General features: G+C 37.6%; 1 protein-coding gene across 9 annotated transcripts in view; it reads right to left on the bottom strand.

Moving 5' to 3' along the window:
* Positions 1 to 4,985: 4,985 nt before the first annotated feature.
* The window catches only part of unc79 (unc-79 homolog, NALCN channel complex subunit), a 64,592-nt gene continuing 47,648 nt past the window's right edge, over positions 4,986 to 21,929 (bottom strand). For 7 of the 9 annotated variants that reach the window (XM_032547327.1, XM_032547322.1, XM_032547320.1 and 4 more), the window contains 19 exons: positions 21,365 to 21,466; positions 20,500 to 20,616; positions 19,313 to 19,415; positions 19,087 to 19,227; positions 18,947 to 18,985; positions 18,768 to 18,880; positions 17,462 to 17,547; positions 17,015 to 17,188; positions 16,241 to 16,309; positions 16,049 to 16,159; positions 13,496 to 13,600; positions 13,077 to 13,154; positions 12,879 to 12,968; positions 12,613 to 12,788; positions 9,281 to 9,464; positions 8,486 to 8,689; positions 8,327 to 8,404; positions 7,455 to 7,496; positions 4,987 to 5,740 (listed from right to left, as the gene is read on the bottom strand). In XM_032547327.1, coding sequence (XP_032403218.1) covers positions 5,552 to 5,740; positions 7,455 to 7,496; positions 8,327 to 8,404; positions 8,486 to 8,689; positions 9,281 to 9,464; positions 12,613 to 12,788; positions 12,879 to 12,968; positions 13,077 to 13,154; positions 13,496 to 13,600; positions 16,049 to 16,159; positions 16,241 to 16,309; positions 17,015 to 17,188; positions 17,462 to 17,547; positions 18,768 to 18,880; positions 18,947 to 18,985; positions 19,087 to 19,227; positions 19,313 to 19,415; positions 20,500 to 20,616; positions 21,365 to 21,466 — 2,201 coding nt within the window. In that variant the 3' untranslated portion in view covers positions 4,987 to 5,551. Of the gene's footprint in view, positions 5,741 to 7,454; positions 7,497 to 8,326; positions 8,405 to 8,485; positions 8,690 to 9,280; positions 9,465 to 12,612; positions 12,789 to 12,878; positions 12,969 to 13,076; positions 13,155 to 13,495; positions 13,601 to 16,048; positions 16,160 to 16,240; positions 16,310 to 17,014; positions 17,189 to 17,461; positions 17,548 to 18,767; positions 18,881 to 18,946; positions 18,986 to 19,086; positions 19,228 to 19,312; positions 19,416 to 20,499; positions 20,617 to 21,364; positions 21,467 to 21,929 lie in introns of all 9 variants that reach the window. The other 2 variants (XM_032547329.1, XM_032547323.1) reach the window with 2 other exon arrangements.

The raw sequence follows: 21,929 nt of genomic DNA, 5'->3' as shown, positions 1-21,929 counted from the left end.
CTAATATTGTGCATATAGGGCTTAAGTCTTAAATTAAAAATCTGCAGAATATTTAATCTCGATTAATCGTCAGAATAATCGATTACTACAATGCTCCACCTGTTTCCGGAGCAAAACTGACCTTTACAACGTCTAAGGACCGTCACACACCTCTGTCTGCCGGCGTTAATTACCCCAGCTCGGTGCCTCCAGCTGCCGGCTCATCGGGTCAGCCTCCCATCTGGACCTACAGGAGGCGGCAGGGCGGGGCGGGGAGCGAGCTGGATACCTGTGGGACTCTGATTGCATAAGCTGCTGCTAATGAGAGAGAGGCGCTCTGTCGGAAAAGGGCCTGCGAGTTCAAACGATCACAACGGTGGCAGTGGCTGACAGATGCAACCCCGGAGCAAAGGGGGGGCTTGATTAAACCCGCGCACACACCTGTGCACGAGCGGCGGACTCATGCACGTACACACCTGCATCCATCATCACTTGAAAACGCGGTAACCCACGCAGGGGGCGCAGCAGGAGAGAGGCGCTTTGATGAGCAGGACTGATGAGACTCTGCAGTCTGATTCAGCAGGTCACAGTGGAGTGTGGGTGTGTAGGTGTGTGTGTGTGCGTGTGTGTGTGTGTGTGTGTGTGGACTTTGGATTTTGTTTGTCCATGTTTATTAGTCACACTGTCATTCAAAAATTGTACTCAAGTAAGAGTAGCACTACAGCAACATGTTTTCATAGTAGTTACATTTACTCAGTTACATTTACTTGAGTAACTTTCTACCAATGGACTTCCATGAGTATTTTTTACTGAGCTGTACTTTTTACTTTTACTTCAGTAATTTTATTATGAAGTATTTTTTACTTGAGTAAAATTTCTGGATTTTCTACCCACTGAATGAAAAACAAACATGTTTTAACCAAAAATTCACCAGAAACAGACACCTGCAGTTTTTATTAAAGTTTCTAAAGTTTTTATTGAAAGAAACTGATTTGGAAAAATTTTTCATATGCCTGATTTTGCCTATTTTGTTATATAATAATTTTGTACATAAGTAACAATAATTTGGTTACTTATATGAATTATTGTAATTTAAATACCAAAATGTTCACTTTTAATTAAATATTAAATGATTGATAATTTGATCTTTACTTAGTACTTTTACCAAATTCTTTTTACTCTAACTTTAGTCATTTCTTGTACGGCTACGTTTTACTTTTACTTGAGTAAAATTTCTGGACACTCTACCGTAACTTCACTGAATAAAGAAAATAACATAAATGCTTTATATACAGAGTTATCTACAGTTTAATTAAGAGTAAAGTTTCTTGTTTGTGCGCAAATTTTGCTCAAAAGTAACGACATTTCATAATAAAATTACTCAAAAGTAAAAACTACAGGGTAGTAAAAATACTCCTAATAGTACATCGTTTCCAAAAGGTTACTCAAGTAAATAACTTGCTACAACCCAACTCTGTTATTTAATATGAGTTGGGTTGTAACTTGTTACATTTACTTGAGTAACGTTTTGGAAAAAAAATTCTTTGAGTAGTTATACTTTTGCAATACTTTTTAAATGAAGTATCCATCCATCCATCCATCTTCTTCCGCTTATCCGAGGTCGGGTCGCGGGGGTAGCAGCTTCAGAAGGGAGGCCCAGACTTCCCTCTCCCCAGCCACTTCTTCTAGCTCCTCCGGGGGAATCCCGAGGCGTTCCCAGGCCAGCCGAGAGACATAGTCCCTCCAGCGTGTCCTGGGTCTTCCCCGGGGCCTCCTCCCGGTGGGACGTGCCCGGAACGCCTCACCAGGGAGGCGTCCAGGAGGCATCCTGACCAGATGCCCGAGCCACCTCAACTGGCTCCTCTCGATGTGAAGGAGCAGCGGCTCTACTCTGAGTCCCTCCCGGATGAAGTATCTCTACTCTAACTTGAGTAAAAATGCATGACCTGCAGACGCACCAACAGTTTAAGTTTAAGTTTTTTTTGCACAAATTTTACTCAAGCAAGAGTAGCGATACTTTATGATAAAATTACTCAAGTAAAAGTAAAAAGTATAACGTTCTCCAGTACATATTTACAGAAAAGTTGTAACTGAGTAAATTTAAGTAGCTACTACCCCAACTCTGGTTTCAACAAAAGTAAGAAGTACTCAAGTACTTTTCCCCCCAAAACGTTACTCAAGTAAATGTAACTAGTTACTGCCCAACTCTACAGTTATTTGATCAAGTTACTCAAGTTCAATTTACTTGAATAACTTTTTAGAATTTCTTGGGGTAGTTATACTTTTATAACACTTTTTAATGAATTATCGCTACTCTAACTTGAGTAAAAATACATGACCTATAGACGCACCAACAGTTAAAGTTAAAGTTTCTTGATTTTTCACAAATTTTACTCAAGAGTAGCAATACTTCATAATAAAGTTACTCAATTAAAAGTAAAAAGTACAGCGTACTCAAGTACTTTTTCCCCCAAAATGTTACTCAAGTAAATGTAACAAAGTAAATGTAACTAGTTACTACCCAACTCTAGAGTTACTTGATCAAGTTACTCAAGTTCAATTTACTCGAGTATTTTTTTGGATTTTTTTTCTTTGGTAGTTATACTTTTGTAATACTTTTTAAATGAAGTATCTCTACTCTAACTTGAGTAAAAATACATGACCTATAGACGCAGCAACAGTTAAAGTTTCTTGGGTTTTTTTTGCACAGATTTTACTCAAGCAAGAGTAGCGATACTTTATGATAAAATTACTCAAGTAAAAGTAAAAAGTATAGCGTTCTCAAAATGTTATTCAAGTAAAAGTAACTCAGCTACGACCCAACTCTGGTTTTAACAAACATAAATGGACTAAAAAAAGTTCAGTTTTAGCCAGAGAAAAAGGGTCTTTATTTCATCCCATATAATTCATCTTAAAGCTCGATAATGAAATCTTTGCAGCAAGGATGAAGATGAAAACAAAGATTAATGCTCTGCTCCGCTTTCTAGCCCTGCTGTCATGTCATCTGTTATTCTCAGACAAGGGCTTTGCGGTAACAAAGTTAGACCCCGCAACAATGCTTAATCACAACAAACCTCATTAGTCCAAAAGGTAATTGTGTTTGCGTGGCATATGCGCGGGGCCAATCTGTTTTGCTGCTGCCAGGGTGGAGCAGGTAAGGTTGGGAGTGGGGAACAACCCAAATGTTCTTGTTTACCTCCAATGTCTGGCTCCGTGTTATCGAGTTACGAGCCGCTGCTGCTGTGGCCCGATCGGCCTCTGATCGATCTGAGCGCTGATGGCGGAAGGCAGCGTGACTGACAGTCCGACAAGCATCTCAGACTTTCTGCCCGCCGTGTCAGGGATTTTTTTTGTTTTGTTTTTTTATATATCCTGCAGGCGCCTGAGCTGATTTAATCGCACCTTCATTATGGTAAACTGGACATTTCCCACGACTGCGAGGACATCAAAGGGGCTGAATGTCACATTTGAATTTTCCAGCAGGAGGAAGAGGAGGATGAGGATGGCGATTCAAACAAAATGATACTCTGTTTAGAAAAAAAAAAAAAAGTTTAATATCCAGCCTGAAAATGAAGCGACAAGGATGTGGGTTAAAAATGAAAAAAAATAAATAAATAATAATATCAGATGCAATTTCCGATTTTAATCGATTTTTTTCTTGCTTTATTTTCTAGAAGTAAAAAAGTAAAACAGAGTATTAGGACCATACTAACAAGAAATAAAAAAATAAGATACAATTATGTGAATGAAGTTGTAGTATTACAATAATAAAGTTGAAATACGGAAATGAAGTCGTAATTATTTCAGAATAGTTGTACAAGAATAAAGTCAAAATAATGAGAATAAAGTCGTCTGATAATAATATACTAGAAAAAAGTTGTAGCATTACAAGAATAAAGTTGAAGTACGAATAAAGTAATAATATTATGAGAATAAAGTAATACAAGGTATAGAACACGAGAATACAGTAAAAAACTAAAAGTCAATATTACAAGAATAAAATAACATTACATTAATAAAGTTGAAATAATGCGAGAATAAAGTTGTAATGTTATAGAAACAAAGTTGAAATTGTAATTATTAGAGGACAGTGTACGAGAATAAAGTTGTCTGATTATAAAGTCAAAGTTTACAGAAATAATGAGAATAAAGTTGAAATAAAATGAGAATAAAGTCACATTACAGAAATAAAGTTGAAAATACCAGAATTTACTCGTAATAATAAAGTCATTTCAAAAATAGTCATATTATTACAAAAAGAAATCACTAATGACAGACAATACTTTCAAAAAGTGGCTTTTATTTCAATCATCCATTCTGTGAGTTGTACAACGGTGTATTAGAGTCAGGCTACGAGATTTTTTGTTAAATTACAAGAATTTAATCATATTAGCAGAAAAAAGACCCAAAAACTTCTTAAAATGACTAGAAAAAAAGTCGAGTCATCAGTGTGTGTCGTTCTTTATTTGAAGTAAACGCCGTTTAAAAGTCCTGCTGCTGCTAACAATTTGATGCCAGTGTGTTAAAAAATAAATATTTATGTTAAAAATGAATTAAAACAAAGTATAACTTCACAAGATGTTCAGCTTTCCTCAATTTAAGTTTTTGTTTTGCATGTGGGAGTTCCCATAAAATTATTACTTTATTCTCTTACACTACACTGTAAATAAACATAATCTTACCAAGTATGTTTGGTCGAGTTTCTAGTAAAAGTATCTCATTACACTTGAAATAGGACAAATTAACTCGTAAGTAACTTTTCAGCAAGATATATATTGTTTTAAGTCAATAATTCTTGCATATAAAAGAACTGCTACTTTTACAAGCATTTTTTCTTAATAATACATTTTCCTCATGTTATAGTTAAATAATCTGCCAGTTAATTTGTACTTTTTATCAATATTCAAGAATTATTGACTTAAAACAAGCCAGTAAACCTTGCAGAAAAGTTACTTTAAGTTTAGTCTCATTTCAAGTTTACCAAAATATTCGCACTAGAAACTAAACAAAAATACTTGGTAATATTTTGCATTTTTGCAGTGTGATATTATTTTCTTGTATTATTTCAGCTCTATTTTTGAATTACTATATTTTTGTAAAATTATGATGTAAACACACACAAAAAAATTGTAACCAGGCCCTAATATTCAGCTGTAGAGTTAACTTTAATTCAAAGTCTAAGTAAATAGAAGCTTAAAAGCAAGATGGCCGCCCATCTGATCTATAGAAACCCAAAGGAGAGCACTGGTTGAAAAAAAAAAAAAAATCCAGATAATCCATAAATTAAATCTTCAAAAACTAAAAGGTCAATCTGTAAACTTGATTTACCTTAACAGAGTCAGAAGCTTTTGCTTTTTAGCAACAATGGAAAGTTTTCACAGTCGTCCTTCTTAGGCACAAAATAAAAACATTTATCCAACTTTTAATCACCACTTTTACAGTAACTACTTTAAAATAGCAACGATTTGCTGTACAAGTATGCTTCCTTCTGAAAATTAATCCAGCACAGTATCAGTGGATCCCGTTTTGTTGGATTTTTGGTCACATGGTTCAACCGCGGCATGCCGATAGGTCACATGGGGTAGAACTGCGACGCCGCCTCCGACGACTGGATCTCCACCTGCGCCATCTTGAACTGGGTGCACTGTAGCCATTTGCGCAGTGCGAATGGCGGTGCCCCGGACGTCTGGCCCTGCAGGCACTGGTGGTTCACCCGGTTCTGGATGGCCTGGAGACGCAGCTGCAGCCCCGCCGACAGATGCTGGAAAAAAAAAAGACAGATCCGTTTGAAATGGTGTAAAAGTTCTGATTATTCTTCTGGAAACGTCAACTTTTGTTCGTATTGTTTAGTTGAGTCATTGCAGATTTGGACAATTATCCACTCTGTGCAGCAGGAATGATTTTAACTCAGGACGGTTTGCTATAATGCGTAACCATGGCAACAAGCTGTTTTTGTTTTGTTTATTTTATTATGATCAAGGGATCATATCCCCTACTTCAACATCTCTTTATCCAGCTTACTAACCACAGTGGCGCTCCCGAAAGGGGGCCAGCTGGAGGCCATGGCCCCCTCTTGAAAAAATAAAAGCAAATGTAAAACCCAAGAAATGAATAAATACAAAATAAATATGTGAATTAATAAATAATTTAATTAATAAAATTATATTAGTATTATATATATATGTTAGAATAATTATCTAAGTTCATTTACTTGTGAGTTTATTTGAAAGGTTATGTTTTCATATTATTATTTGATGTTACTTGACTTCTTTTCTTCTGTGAAATACTATTAACCATTTGTAGGTTGTTTGCCTGGAGGCTAGGGACTTTGCACATTCCTGTGGTATCAGCTTCCATCTGTAACTGATTAGTTGTGGTCAGCCATGCCCTTTTAAGGGCATGGCCACAGAAGGTTTCAGAGCACCCTGTAGAAAAAGGTCATTGGTCAAATTCTTTGTGTGACTATGTGAGAAGGCCCAACCTCCTTCCTTGTATTTTCTAATAAAGCCAAATGCAGAGAAAGATCTGGCAGAGTTGATCCCAGACAGTGTTTTACAGCGATTTGTCGCGTCTCGGATCTTCCCTCCTATTCTGCAGAAAAGACAATCACGACTGGTCTGAATCCTTGCTAGATAGGAATTAAAATAAACCTATCAATATATTTTTTGTTGTTGTTGTGTTTTTTTTTCTTGGCAGTGCCCTCTTGGGTGTCAAGGCCAAGAAAATATTTTTTCTTGGCCCGGACACCGTTATAAACGTTTTCTTTTGGCGCTACTGTGCAGCCAGACAGAAATTTAAAGAGGAGTGGCAAAAGCAAAAGAGGTGGAGTAGCAGACATTGACAACATTCTGGTTCATTCTTTGTCAGCTTTTGCTAATATTCTTTGGTTGGTTGAGGTTGATTCTGTGCAGCTGGGATGATTTTTTTTTTTAAATTTAAAAACTTTTGGACAGTTTGTTATTATGCATAACAATGGAAACTTGTTTTTCCCCTTTCAATTAAGGGACCATATCCCCTACTCCAACATCTCTTGGCAGAGCTTTATAGCCACAGTGGTGATTCCCAGTGGGAGGCCATGGCCCCCCCTTACATTTTGACTGGCTACGATACAACCAGACATAAATTTATAGAGTGGCAAAAGCTAATGAGGTGGATTATCAGAGCTTGCCAACAAATAAGGATCTCATTCAGAACATGCTCAGGTAGAATATTGTCTCTGCTTCCCTGAAATTGAGGTGTTAGCATGAAATTACAGTCATGAGACTTTGATACAGAAACACCTTCAGTCAGAGGTCTCTTCAGACTCATTCCAACACTGACTGCTACAGGAGACCCTGCCTGCCCACAGAATCACCATCCACAATAACTCTTAAAATTCTTGGATTATATAAGTCACAAGAACATTTAAATTCCCCTTTGGGATAAATATAGTTTTTTTTATGTTAATTGAACTGAATTTTGTGTGGAAGTCTTACCTTCAGGTTGGCCTGAATCATTGGCAGCCACATTGGAATTAACTAAAAAAAAAGGAATGAAAATTAATGTAAAGTGATGTAAAAAAGTAAAAATTTCTTTTGTTTTTAATTTTCTGGACACACTTAGATGTTTCGGAGTTGTACGACAGAGTATTTGGGTCAAGCTATGATAATCTTTTGTTTAATTACGAGATTATAGTCACAATATTAGGTGAATAAAGACGCAATTTTACCAGAAGAAGAAATCCTGGTCTCTGCAGCTCTTTGTTCAAAATGGACACATAGTAATTTGATGCTGATGTGTTAAAAGATGAAGTATTTTCTTATCTGTAAAACTTGTAATGCACAATATTCCTTATTTAAATTTTTTGTGTAAATTCTTATAAAGAATTTCTGGTAATATTATGACTTGATTCTCTGAATTAAAGAAAACCCAGCCTGGCCCCAATATTTCATCACAGCGTTGGCCTCAATTCATATAAATAGAAGCCGTAAAACACTCTTGTGAAACAAGATGGCCGCCTTGGGCATGCTGACATCACTCCAAACTATAGAAGGAACTGATAGGTAAAAAAAATATCCAGATTTTCAAAAAATGTAATCTTTAAGAACCAAGATTTCAGCGCTAACTGATTGTTATCAGTGACTGTTTTCCACCTGATATTTTTTAAGTCTACTTCCTGCTGCCAGACGGGTTCTGTTTAAGCAATTTCTTAATTTTAAAAAGCCAGGATAGGATCAGATTTACTCGGATTATGTTTGTCTCATACTAAAATCAGTTTGATGATCAGAAACAAATAAGTGTGACAAAAGGTAAAAACAGTTGAAGTCTCTAATAATTTTTTAAAAAAATAATTAAAGTTGAATCAAACCTTCACAAAGATGGTTGAGTTGCATTCCTGCAGGGCTTCCATCAAACTGATGACATGCAGACAAACCATCTCTACCATCTGAGAGACGAACGTGAAAATATAATCTGTTATAATCTGACATGAAAAGAGTTTATGACATCACCGGAGGTGAACTCTTACCACTTTGTTGTGGGCCATGAGCTGGAGGATGCTGGGAGTAACCCGACTCCAGAACTCCAGGCCTGTAAGGATGGCGCTGGATGAGAACTCGGTCTGGTTCTGGTTCTGGAGCGACGGTGCGGCGGCCGCCTGCTCGCAGTAGATGGTCCACAGCTGGGCGAACATGAAAGCGTGGAACAGGGAGCACATGTGCAGCACCGACGTCTGCAGACGGCGGGAAAAGAAGGTGTCCAAAACGTTGCCTCAAAGTAAAATTCATGAAATTTAACGTTTTCAAACTTTTCAGCTACAGAAGTGGATTAAGACCACTGGAAAAAAAAAACAATCCTGACTTTAACCTCAGAATATTAAGGCCAGAACTCTGATTATAAAAAGTCATACTCCTGAAAAAAGGGCATAATTCTGAGATTAGAATCACGATTATGAGAAAAAATCATAATTTTTAAAGTTAAAAGTCTGAGATTAGAATCATAATTCTGAGATTAAGTCATTTTGAGCAAAATCTCATATTTCTGAAGTTATTGTCATAATTCTGAGAAAAGTTATAATTTTAAGATTAAAGTCAGATTTTGAGAAAAAGTTGTGATCATGAGAAAAATCTCTTTCTAATATTAAAGTCATACTTCTGAGAAAATCATAATTCTGAGAAAAATCTCTTATTTCTGAAATTACTGTCATAATTTTGAGATTAAAGTCAGATTTGTGAGACTAAATAATTAATTCTGAGACTTACTCATGAACCAGAATTGAACTGCCTAGTAAGCGACAGTGTGAGCAGATCAGTGTCATCCTGACCTTTGACTGCTCCGGGAAGCCGATCAGGATGACGATCAGATGGTCTGCGATGTGGGAGCCGGCGTCCAGCGGGATGGGCATGCAGGAGGTGGAGCCCTGGTGCAGGGCGCAGTGGGTCAGCGACCCCAGCAGCAGCCAGGACAGCTGACGGATGTGGGACACACACTCAATGAATTCCTTTGGCCTGCAAGCAGGAAACAGAAAGTGAATTCAGATTAACAAAGCGGCTCAGGAAGCGGGCGCCGCATCCATCATCCTCTCACTCTGCCTTCACGAAGGCAGCCATGCTGATGCGCCAAGATAATTTCAGCTGGCTTTAGTAAGCATCACTTGATGTGGAAGCCCTGTAAATTATTCAGAGACCGAGCCACTGGGAAAACTCCTGATCCAACCAATGTAATCAATCTTATTTACAGTGCAGTAAAAGGTTATTGTTGCCATTATAGATTTATTGTGTTTCTGTTTTTTTCCCTGCCACAGTTTAATGTTTTTTTTCAAATAAATGCTATTAGATTCAAGCCCAGTCCACATGTAGATGGACATCTGGCAAAACAAATACATTTTGATGCGTTTTGGTCCTTCATCCCCACATAAACTCTATTTTATATCACTAAAACGATTATTTATGAAACACGATGTCTGCAGATTTCACCAACTAAAACGTAAGACTTTTTAAGACCATTATGAACAAAATTTAAGACCTGTATCACAACAAATGCATAAAAGACAATAAATTGGCAACAAATTTGCACTTGCGTGATGGAATTAAAAAAGCTAGTCAACTTTCTTTTTATAGCAGTGGTTAGAAAGTTAGCTTATCCTGGTTAGCTAACAGAAATATGTCAGGGAGTGCCGTGGTGGCGTAGTGGTTAGCGCGACCCATATTTGGAGGCCTTGAGTCCTCGACGCGGCCATCGCGGGTTCGACTCCCGGACCCGACGATATTTGCCGCATGTCTTCCCCGTTTCCTGTCAGCCTACTATCACATAAGGGACACTAGAGCCCACAAAAGACCCCCTGGAGGGGTAAAAAAGAAATATATCAGCTGCTAGTCATTGATAGCTTCAACCGCTTCACGTCACAGGATGCAGTAAAGATGTGGGTGACTCAAACTTTAGCCTGAAAACAGCGCTTCTTCAGGTTTCATCAACATTGTCTTATATTTTCAGGGTTTCCCCCCAGTGTATTATAAGCCTGGCGGCCCGCCATGCTTTACTAGCACCCCACCAGGCTAAGCATAGCTTGTTTTAAGGAAAATAATGTATTCCTAAAATATAGGTTTATAGAAGATAGGTTTATACTTTATGCATTTAAAGCCGGCAGAGCGGACCAATCACAGAGCTGAAGCCTCTGCGCGTTGCCTCGCGCGCCGTCACTGCATTTTTTTTTTTTTTTTAGTTTATCTCAGCGGGGAACACACGCACCTCCTTTCACTCAAACTGGACACAGGGTGACATGTATGGATATTTACATCAACCCCCTGTGAAGAATTATGTCTCTTTGCAGAACTCTGCATCGAGGTAACCGCAGCTCTATGTGAACCGCAGGAATAACTTGTAGTCGCTTAGAACTAATAACTAGAACAGGTCCAATAAGTAATGTGACGTTGACCATTACTTGCTTTAGATCTTTCTCAAACTGTGGTTCCTGGACCACTGGTGGTCCGCGGGCGCCCCCTGGTGGTCCGCCAGGCATCGCATGTAAACGACCGTTTATTTGCTGTGATTTAGCTCAAAGTACGATGCTACAGTTAGCTTGCCAAAAAGGATTGGGTTTAAAAATAATAATGGATAATTGGTTTAAAACAGTTTATGCTGCAGCAGGTACGGAAAACCACAAATGCAACAATTGAGTCATATATAAATCTCTTGTTATCTTTTCATGTTAAATAAATTATATACAGTACAGACCAAAAGTTTGGACACACCTTTTAATTCAATGAGTTTCTTTTATTTTTATGACTATTGACATTGTAGATTCACACTGAAGGCATCAAAACTATGAATAACACATGTGGAAATATGCACTAAACAAAAAAGTGTAAAACAACTGAAAATAGCCCTTATATTCTAGTTTCTTCAAAGTAGCAACCTTTTGCTGTGATTACTGCTTTGCACACACTCTGCATTTTCTTGATGAGCTTCAAGAGGTAGTCACCTGAAATGGTTTTCACTTCATAGGTGTGCCCTGTCAGGTTAATAAGTGGGATTTCTTGCCTTATAAATAGTCATGAAAATAAAGAAAACCCATTGAATTAGAAGGTGTGTCCAAACTTTTGGTCTGTACTGTATATGTACTTTAAAAAATAGAACCAAACAAGATGCAGGCTAAAAAAGAAATCTAAACGTACATAAATTGATTTATTACACCTCATGGTCCAGACTATTTTAGACCAGCAAGAGACGTAAAGTTGGAGAACTTTGATCTCTTATCTTTAAAAATTATGATGAATGACTTTACTGTAGTGAAAGTGCAACAATAGTTTAGTCAGATAATTCTTGTAAAATAATATGTTCCTTTATGTTAGTGGATAATTGTACTGAAATCCCTAGAAAACCCACAATTAGTACGAAAACATTTATATAAACTAACCTTGAAGATCATAAGTAATAGTGATGCATGACAGTAATAAAATAAAGAGAGAAGGGTGAATATAACAAACTGAATAAACATTTATTTTATTATAGGTTTGAACTGGAATCCTAAGGCAGCAAGTGGTACATGTGCCTCTGTCATCCGGCTCATTCGTCCTCCAAATAAGGATGTTGAGGCATGTTCAACACTTCATGATGACATTTGGTTTGCACCCTCTTAACTGCACAGCAACAATTTGAGCTTTTATGCAAAATTTATATTTATTTTATACAGTTTCAGCTTAATTACTAATCTGAATATGAAGATTTTTTTTAGCAAATGGCCTTTTTTAAAGCTACAGTTAATGATTAATCAATTGCTAAATTAGTTGCTAATTATTTCAATAATTGATTAATCACTACTAATCCGATTAATCGTTTCAGCACTAAATATGTTAATCTAAAGTTTCATCTTTTTATTATCTGGGAGCAGAAATCCATCATACCTGACAGAAATAAAAGCTTTAAAACAGTGTAACTTTTTAATAATATTCTATTTTTGTTTAAATTTGACTACTTCAGAATAATTCTAACAGAATCTGCCTTTTTATTTTGATATGTTTATGATGTTATCAGGGGGTTTTGCAAGTGAAGCTTGTTTACTGCATCAGTGAAAAGTCCCTTCCCCTTTCTTTACTCTATAAACACTATTAGAATCCGGCCTCAGTGAGTGACGGGATTCGATGTGCTTGTTCTCACCCTTGCTGCATGGTGGAAGGCGGATGGTAAAGCCAGGGCAGATACCGAACCACAGCTTTGTTATCCCGGTGGTTCCCTTTGCTGATCTCCATGGCTGCAACTTGTGCCAAACCCACTTTCAGGTTTCCCCCAAAGGTGTCCTCATGCAGCGGCTGACAGCACGCCTTCATGTGGTTCTGAAAAGTTAATTTAGAAAGTGAGAAACATCACCAAAGAGATCAAATGTAATAATAATAAAAAAAATCTACCGGTGAGGTAAGACATACTTTTAGTTTAGTTAGAGTATGCATATCTGCAATGAAGTCCAGCAGCTCACTGGTGTACTGCCTCATGCACTCCATTGCTGCAGTCGTACACTGTAGGGGAAGAAAACAGCTTAACTTTATAGAGGTCCGTCTGTTCTTCCTGCTGTTTTATTGGGCTCGGCTTAATAGTGTTGTAGCACACACGGTTTTATGTCTCACCCCCGGCAGCGTGGAGATCATGTGCTTCTGGATGATGGTGGATTCTGCCAGACGCGTTCCTATATCTGCACAAACAAACTGGCAACATTCACAGCATTTTAAAGAGTTGCATTCATTATCTACTATGACTGCAACAATTATTTTAGTAATTATTCTATCAAATATTCTGCCGATTAATTGATTAATCGGATAAAATCCGTCACTTTCTGCATATTTTGAGGATTTGTTTTATCTTAAATGTAAAATGTATGTATTGTTTGTATAGTTTTGGCTTAATTACTGCTTTGACTGTGTTTTTCTTTCACCAAATTACGTTAATGATTAATTGATTACTAAATTAGATTAATCGCGATTAATCCGATTAATCGATTTAGACAGATTTACCAAAATGAACAGATCTTTTCTTCTTTTTTTTTTACCTGGACCAGCAGTAGCAAGTTTGTATCAGGCAAAGGAGACTTGAACTTGAGAGCCTGCAGAAGCTCCAACACCACAATGCGGGACATGTAGAACTTATCTCGCTCCTGGATGAGAGGGGATGAAGAGGCGAGTAAATGTACTGGAGCAGCAAGACTGCCTTTTTCTATTATCACTCTTCCTTACTCATGCTGCGTGGAAAGCATAAACTCTATGGCTTGAAAAGAGGGGGAAGGACAGGCAGCGGGAGGGAGCGGAGGGCAGGCAGGGAGAGTGAGAATAGCGAAGCTGAGGAGTAGATTTAGGCCAGTCCAGATCTCTCCTCCCAGAGTCCCAGGCAGCTCAGATGAGGCTGTCAGGCTGCCTTCTCCCTCCCTGAGGACGGGCTGCTCTCTTTGTTCATCCCTTCCACACAAAGCCCAGCTGCCTGTTTACAAACCACACTGTCATATTACAGTTTGTCTCTCTCTTTCTTGCTTCCTCTTTGCGGTCGTGTTTGCTCATGTCTCTTTTTGCTCCTGCACAACTGACGTTTCTCCCTGTGTGTCCATGCGCGTACCTGTTCGCCGCTCTCTTATAATTAAAAGTTAATGGAGCGTGCCGTTTTGGTAAATAGCAAATGTAGCGGCTGTTCTTAAGCTCCGGTAAGACGGTCTGGTCAAACAGTGTGCAGTGCAGCAGCGAGAAATGGTGCATGAGATGAGAAATGTTTGATGCAATCTAATCTAATATTATAGAAACTTCTTAAACTACTTTGAATAATTAAGTAAGCTTATTGTATGGTTTGATAACTAGGACCAACTGGAATGTATGTATGATTGAATTTAAATATAAAAAATAAATTCTGCAAAGTGTCATGAGGCAACAATTGTTGTGAATTGACACTATGTCAATAAATAGAATTTTATTAGAATTTTCCTTTTCTTTAAATTCTTTGTTTTATAATATTTTGTATGTTATGTAAATAGAAACAGGTGTGCCTTCTGTACCACATTAAATTATTATGTACCCTCTAGTAATAAAATTAAAATGGTAGTCGATTAAAGGTGACCTATTATGTTTCCTTGAACAGGTCCTAATAAATGTGTGGTCTATACAAAACATGTTCATTACATTTTTTGCACAAAATCATTCTTAGACAATGAGATTTTACAGCAGTGAAACCAGCTGACCAAATGTGCTGGAGCTCCCATTGGGTTGCTGAGCAACCAGCTGGGCTTCTCTGGGGTTGCTAGGCAACGGGCGGGGCTTCTAATTCCAGCTAATTTTCTGGACACCTAAAAACATTAAATTATTGTCAATTTAATGGGTGTTTTTTAAGCACTTGGGTGGTTTTTAAACCTGGAGAGACCAAAATGGAAGTACAACAATGTGCAAAATTTTAATTTTGCATTATAGGTTCCCTTTAAATCTAATCTACTCAATCCAATGGTCCCATCTTTTTAAAAAATAAACAACATTCTGTTGTATTCTGATACAGAAAGTGATCCTTATCATTATGAAATTATCAGACAATTTTGGCCAAACTGGGCTTCATTGTCAATGCTTGTTAGATAAAGCTATTTTCTGGTAATAGCTCTTATGGCTCCTGTGCTTAGAATCTGAAATAAAAGCTTTTTTTTTTTTTTTTTTTTTTGTTTCCAATGCAAATATCTTCCTACACTTACGAGTAACTTTTAAGGGCGAAATAGGAGCTTGTTTTAAGTCAATAATTTTACAATACTGATGAAAAGTACAGGTTCCACTGGCAGATTTTTTATAACAAGACATTTTTCCCATGTTACAAGTGAAAATATCTGCCTGTGGTGCTAGTCCTTTTGACAGCAGGACCAGAAACATTGCTGGAGTCCAACACATTCTGTTGAAGCAGCTGCAGGTTTGGAATTGCAGTGTTTGTAAGGTGAGAAATTAAACAGAGTGGAAAATCAATACAACAGGCGACATAAAGCATGCGGTGCTGACAGTGGCGGAGACCAGGGCAAGCTCCATCTCTGTCACAAAGAAATGCCCCATACATCACCTCCTCCGGCACACAAACTAATCTCGTCAATCAATACCGCCTGATTATTTACTTCATCATCTTTGACATGAGGCCACATTTCTAGCTGAGTGGAGAGCCGGGGAAGCAGGAGCGTCACCTAAAAGTGATGAGCGAGAAGCCAGCAGATTGCAGCAAACCGGTTTAACTCCTAACCCCCCGGGCCAAACCGGATTCATTTACCCACTTTTTAATTGGCCCTCTGATTCACTTTTTCCATAGTGAAATTCAAGCACTTTTCAAGCATTGTCAAGGTAAGTATTCAAACTTTTACACCACTCTGGTGTAAAAAGGAGCAGCAGGTTTTTTAAGAGGGGACAATGGCCCTTCCTGGCCCCCAGTAGGGGTGTCACTGCTAACAACACAATCCTCCAAGTTAGCATAATATCAAAAAATAGCATTAAAATGTAAAACATTTCTTTAGAAAGATGAATAAAAATGAAAGGCTGCAGCATTGAATTTTTCAAACTATTTGTTTTTCTCTGTGTGGACATGAAGAGGTTTCTGACAACAGCACCTTGTTGAAGGCTTTATAGCAAAGTCCACACAGTTCGACGAGGTAGGAGAGGCTGAACGATCCGTACTGGATGACGAAGCTCAGCAGCTTAGAGAAAGGCTCCAGCAGGCTCTGCAACATTTCAACACGTTTCACCTTTAAAAGATAAATTTCACATCTAGTTACATTTCAAAGGTTTTGCTTTGAACTTACCCGAGTTGCGTTTGTAGTTGGGATCTTTAGAAGACAAATAATAATCCTTAAACTGGAATCCATTGGGCACTGTGGAGAGACACGTTGCAACGTATTTGACTAACGATTATTTTATTCTGTCAAGCAATCGATTATTCTGAAAATTAATCGGATAAAATTGCACGTTTTACAGATTTTTCATTCAACCACTGCAATATTAAAAATACCTAAAAAGGTATAAAGTAAAGAAACAATTCCATTTATTTTTTAAATAAGAAAATAAACATTTTATTGCCTAAAATCCAATAATATAGCATTCCTTTAGTGAATTTGAACTGGATGAAGCAAAAGCTGCGCCGTTTGAGGAGTTTTGAGTAAAACATATTGACAGACAAATGCAAAATGTGTATATTTTGTACAGTTTTGACTTAATTACTGCTCTGAGTGTGTTGTTTTTATCAGCAATTGGCCTTTTCTCCAGTTAACGATTAATCGATTGCTAAATTAGTTGACGATTAATCCAATTAATCATTTCAGCCTCATATTTGACCACCATAGGCTGTTATCATGCTTTAAAAAACAGCGCTCAAACCCAAACATCTGGTCCTGTTCCTGGATGTTGCGTGCTGACTAATTTGACATCCAAGGTTAAAAGCATCAGAGTCAAATCAATTACAATTTTAAGACTCTAATATTGAACCAGACAAGGACACCGCTAGATGCTTTTTCCTTCAGCTGTAATCACATTAAAGCATATCAGCCCGTGACTGAGTGAGCGGAAGAGTTGATATCTACCTTCAGAGGAAGCACGCAGGGCAGTTTTGTGAGGAAGGTCTGGAACTGGTTGCAGATGGTCGTCCACAGGTTGCTGGGAGAGTCCATGGGGAGAGCCTCCATGAAGGTGGCAATGTTCTCCAGGCAGTGCAGCATGGTGCCCCCTGCTGGTAGACTCTTTTTGTTGTTTAAGCCCTATGATAAACACAAAGAAGGCTTATGTAATATAGTTCTTTTAACACAGAATATTTCAACTTAGGTGATCATTTAGTTCTGATTTATCAGTGTTTATGATGTAATGACGTGGTTGAAGACAGCTCAAGGAGTTATCTTTTTATTTTATTTAACAATAATACCAATAAACATTAGCATGTTTATTGAAATGTTTAGACAGTTTCTTGTTGTAAAAAGACTTCTGCGGCCAAGAAAAGCTTATTGTTTGACAAGCGCTCCCCCTGCTGGTTGTACCTCAAGTAGCATGTTGAGAGCAGCAACAGAGCTCAGCTCATTGAAGTCTATCAAAGACAACGCAAGTGTTCGCAGGAAACTCCCATCTGTGAAGATATTAAGAAAGAAATGATTTTATTCTCTGTAGGATCAGGCCTAGTCCACATGTAGCCAGATATCTGGGAAAACAAATACATTTTAGTGTGTTTTGGTCTTTCATCCACACAAAAACTCTGTTTAGTATCACAAAAAAACAATTAAAAAAAACTCTGCACTTGTGCTTACAGTTAAATAATGCACCAATATATCCGCATACTTTTGTGACATACATTTTATTAACTTTATATTATAAAACTATATTTAAAAGCAATTCAACTTATATATCTGTCCACAATAATGAAGCTCCTACCGCCATGTTTGATTCCTAACAGGAAGTTGCCGTTGTTTTGAAGCAATCTGATTGGCTGACATAGCCATAGCTTTACAGAGCTAAAGTAGGGCCAAAAACGTTGCTCAAATTTATTTACTTTTTAAATTCACTGAAAAGAAAAGTTCTGAAACAAAAAAATATTTTAAATCTGAAGAAAAAAAAAAAACAGAGAAAAAAAATTAAGTGGAAAAAATAGATTTGAACCTGGAAAAAAGTTTGAAATGAAATTTTAAAAAAAAATTAATATTGAAAAGAAATTTACACTAAAACATCTTTATGGCCCCAATTTATCTCCATAACTACCCCCTTATGCGTTTGACATATTTAAAACGTCGCTGTAAGGCGGATTTGTGAGGGTCCATTTGCTGGAAAACTTTTTTAAATCAATTGCTGGTGGATATACAGTACAGACCAAAAGTTTGGACACACCTTTCTAATTCAATGGGTTTTCTTTATTTTTATGACTATTTATAAGGCAAGAAATCCCACTTATTAACCTGACAGGGCACACCTATGAAGTGAAAACCATTTCAGGTGACTACCTCTTGAAGCTCATCAACAAAATGCAGAGTGTGTGCAAAGCAGTAATCACAGAAAAAGGTTGCTACTTTGAAGAAACTAGAATATAAGAGGTATTTTCAGTTGTTTTACACTTTTTTGTTTAGTGCATATTTCCACATGTGTTATTCATAGTTTTGATGCCTTCAGTGTGAATCTACAATGTCAATAGTCATGAAAATAAAGGAAACTCATTGAATTAAAAGGTGTGTCCAAACTTTTGGTCTGTACTGTATATTTTTTAATTGATCTGGTGGAGATATCTGTCGGGTTTTTTTTAAACCCAGCTAGGTGTGTACGAGGCTTCAGACTGAGTTTGGGTAAAAAGTAGAAGCAGACCTTTGATGTTGCTCTGGAAGAGCTGCGGTAAGATGCCATTAGGGGCCAGCTGGTGAAACATGCAGCGCAGGAACTGCTTGGCCACGCCTGCTACATTTCCAGGGATCAACATGCTGAAAAACAGAAACAAAGTATTTCTGCATGCACACCTGAACACCTGAGGCTTTAAACTGTCTTACCTCTCAGCTTGTCCGGAGAAATTGCCGCTCGACGCCAGCCTACAGAGGTCAAAGCATCAGATTCGGACTCAGGGAGGAATTATGCATGAGCCAGTTATGAAACCATGAAGTGGTGTGTGGATGGAGCTGCAGCGCCCTACCTGCCCACAGACTGCATGATGTCGAGAAGCATGGGAGCAGCCAAATCCGGGCTCAGGTGGATGAACATTGACAGAACTACGACTGCGAGCGCCAGAGTCTCCTCATCGTATTCCTCCAGCACGGCGGCGCAGTCCCGGCACCTTAGGCGAGGAACAAAAAATATAACAAGTGATTCTGGGTATCAAACTCTGGTTTTCATCCAGGTGGAGGCGATGAATTATTCACCGGTCAGACATGGTGGTGGGCTGCTCGTCGATGAACTCCTCAGGTGCCGGAACAAACATGCTGACTGTGCTTGGCGCTGAAAGCAAGCTGGTTTTTGTGGGACCTGCCAAGGAGAAGACGTGGTTCAGTTCTTGTTTTATCATCTCAGTAGGGCTGGGCGATAAAAATAAAAAATAAAAAAAAAATCTGATTTTTTCCCTACCAGATCTATGACTAGAAGCCGATAGAAAAGGAAAAAAGGAGTAAATTTCTGCCAAAAAATTCAGAACTCTTCTAGAAAAAATGTGGAAATTTGAGTCATGCAAAAAATTTCCAAAAGTAAAAAAATTTGACTTTTGAAACTCACAAATTTCCAAGTGTTTTTCTAGAACATTTCTGAGATTAATCTCAAAATTTCTCAGTTTTTTATTGCAAAATTTCACTTTTCATATTCAGAAAATTCCATGGTTTATTTAGAAACTTTCTGAGATTAAAAAGTTTCTATTATTTTTAAACACATTTTAGAATTTGAAACTCAGAAACATTTTTCTAGAACATTTCTGAGATCTATCGGAAATTTACTCCTTTAGTTTTTTCTGTCTACAATGGTCCTAATATGCCATCAAACAATCTAATTTCTGATGTCAATCATGTCTTCTTTGAGCTTTACAAAGTAGTACCACTCAAAAGAAATTGTACTGCGAGAATCTTAATAATTCTCATAATTTTTTACTATGGGAATTATTAAGATTTTTCATTATGAGAATGAAGTCAAAACACAATTTTTCCAGAATTAGAAAGCTTGAGTAGAGTAATCGCAGTCTGACGTGAGCATCTCAGATCATCTGGTTCTTTCTTCAAAATAAACATTTGTTTGCACCATCAGATGATGGTGATACTCAATAATTTGATTATATATATCTAAGCCTGACCATACTACCATTGCAGAGTTGACCTGAATTCAAAGTCAAAATAAATAGAGGCTATAGAACATGTTTGCCAAACAAGATGGCCGCTTCGGGTGAGCTGACAATGAAATCCCAAGGAGGAGTGAATTGATGAAAAAAAGAAATAAATCCAGATTTTCCAAAAGTTAAATCTTCAAAAATACAAAATAGATTAATCAAAACTGATCTGTTGCCCAGTCCTACATCTCATTTTATGTAATTTCCTGAAAACGTTTCGTTGCTACAGAGAAAAGTCCTGACCGGTCTCCCAGGTGCAGATGTTGTGCGGCGCACTGGACTGATGCTCCAGCTGCCTCTTCATCAGCTGACTCATCGTCAGGGCGCCCAGAGAGCCTCGCTTCGCCTGCCGGTACTGAGCTGAAGGTCACACAAGACAAAAAAAATACTAACAGTCACATAACGCTTAGTTTGACTTGTTTTTGTTAGTTCTACAATCTGAAATTGCATATGGCCACCTTTCTAAAGTAATGACCCAAGTAATTTTTTGAAAATAAATGTAAAAAAATCTTTAAATCTCTCTTGACATTATTGGGCCTTTATTTTAGGAAGGTGACAATATTTTAAGAGTTGTAACCAAATGTTAACACATATCGTATAGAAAGAAACAACCCTGTTTTTCTGACTGTCTATCATTAAATCAGATTAAACTTTTCCTGTTTTAGACTATTTAAGATTACCAAAATTGTTTGTATTTGCTGAATGCCAGAATAAGGGGAGAAAAAACAAGTTATTTTATAAATGTGCTGGAGTTCCGCTGGGGTTGCTAGGTAACTGGGCTGAGCTCAGCAGGGGTTGCTAGGTAACAGCAGAATATACATTGAATGTTACTTATCGGGAGGTTTTTGAAATGGCTTATTTCCAGACACCAAAAAAACATTAAATTGTTGCCAAAAAATGTCTGTGTGATTTATTTTAAGCACTTGAGCTGTTTTTTTTTAGAAGTAGTTAATACCCAGGTGGAAGTAAACTTTGCGCAATAAGTCCCCATTTAAGCCAAATTTAAAGTCATTCAGAGAGAAAATGGGTTTTATGTATTTTTAAGAATATCAGAAATGGTTTTAGAAGTTCTTCAGACAGATTTTGTGGAGAAGTTTGTGATTCCTACTTGACACTGAGGAGCGATGGCTCGTTTCAGGCAGAGCAGCTTCAAGAGTTGGAGCTGAGGCCGATTCCCTGGGCTTTTCCAACGCAGACATGCCTTTGTGATCTGCAGGGAAATGGAGAGAACATATGCATTACAATATATTTGCTCTTCCTCTGACTCTGCTTTATATATAATACAATATCTGAATAGAGCTTCAACAACAGAACACAAAAGTAGTAGAAAGTGTATTTTATCCATCACAATAAAGGGTTTATGCTCCAAAAATAGGAAAAAAAGCATTCTAAGTCCTTAATATCATCCTAAGATTATATGCACTAAATTTCTATAAATCGTCAAGGACATCTTTAGAAATGCAAATAGGTTTTGAGGAATATCTGTTAAAGCTGTCACCATGTTGTGAGAGTTTGTTATGAGAGAGATAATCTGTGAAAAGATTGATCTTCTCCACCTCCATCCTGAGCTACTATTGGTGTCTGAAGAAATACACCGCTCCCAATTAAAAACAACCGATCAGAGCCAAGAGGAGGGCCTTAACGCTGTCAATCAATCTCATGTACTCGCTGTT

Source organism: Xiphophorus hellerii, chromosome 19 (assembly GCF_003331165.1).
Source record: "Xiphophorus hellerii strain 12219 chromosome 19, Xiphophorus_hellerii-4.1, whole genome shotgun sequence".
Lineage (NCBI taxonomy): Eukaryota > Metazoa > Chordata > Actinopteri > Cyprinodontiformes > Poeciliidae > Xiphophorus > Xiphophorus hellerii.
The sequence above is the reverse complement of the archived record's forward strand: the minus strand, read 5'-3'. Positions and strand labels throughout refer to the sequence as shown.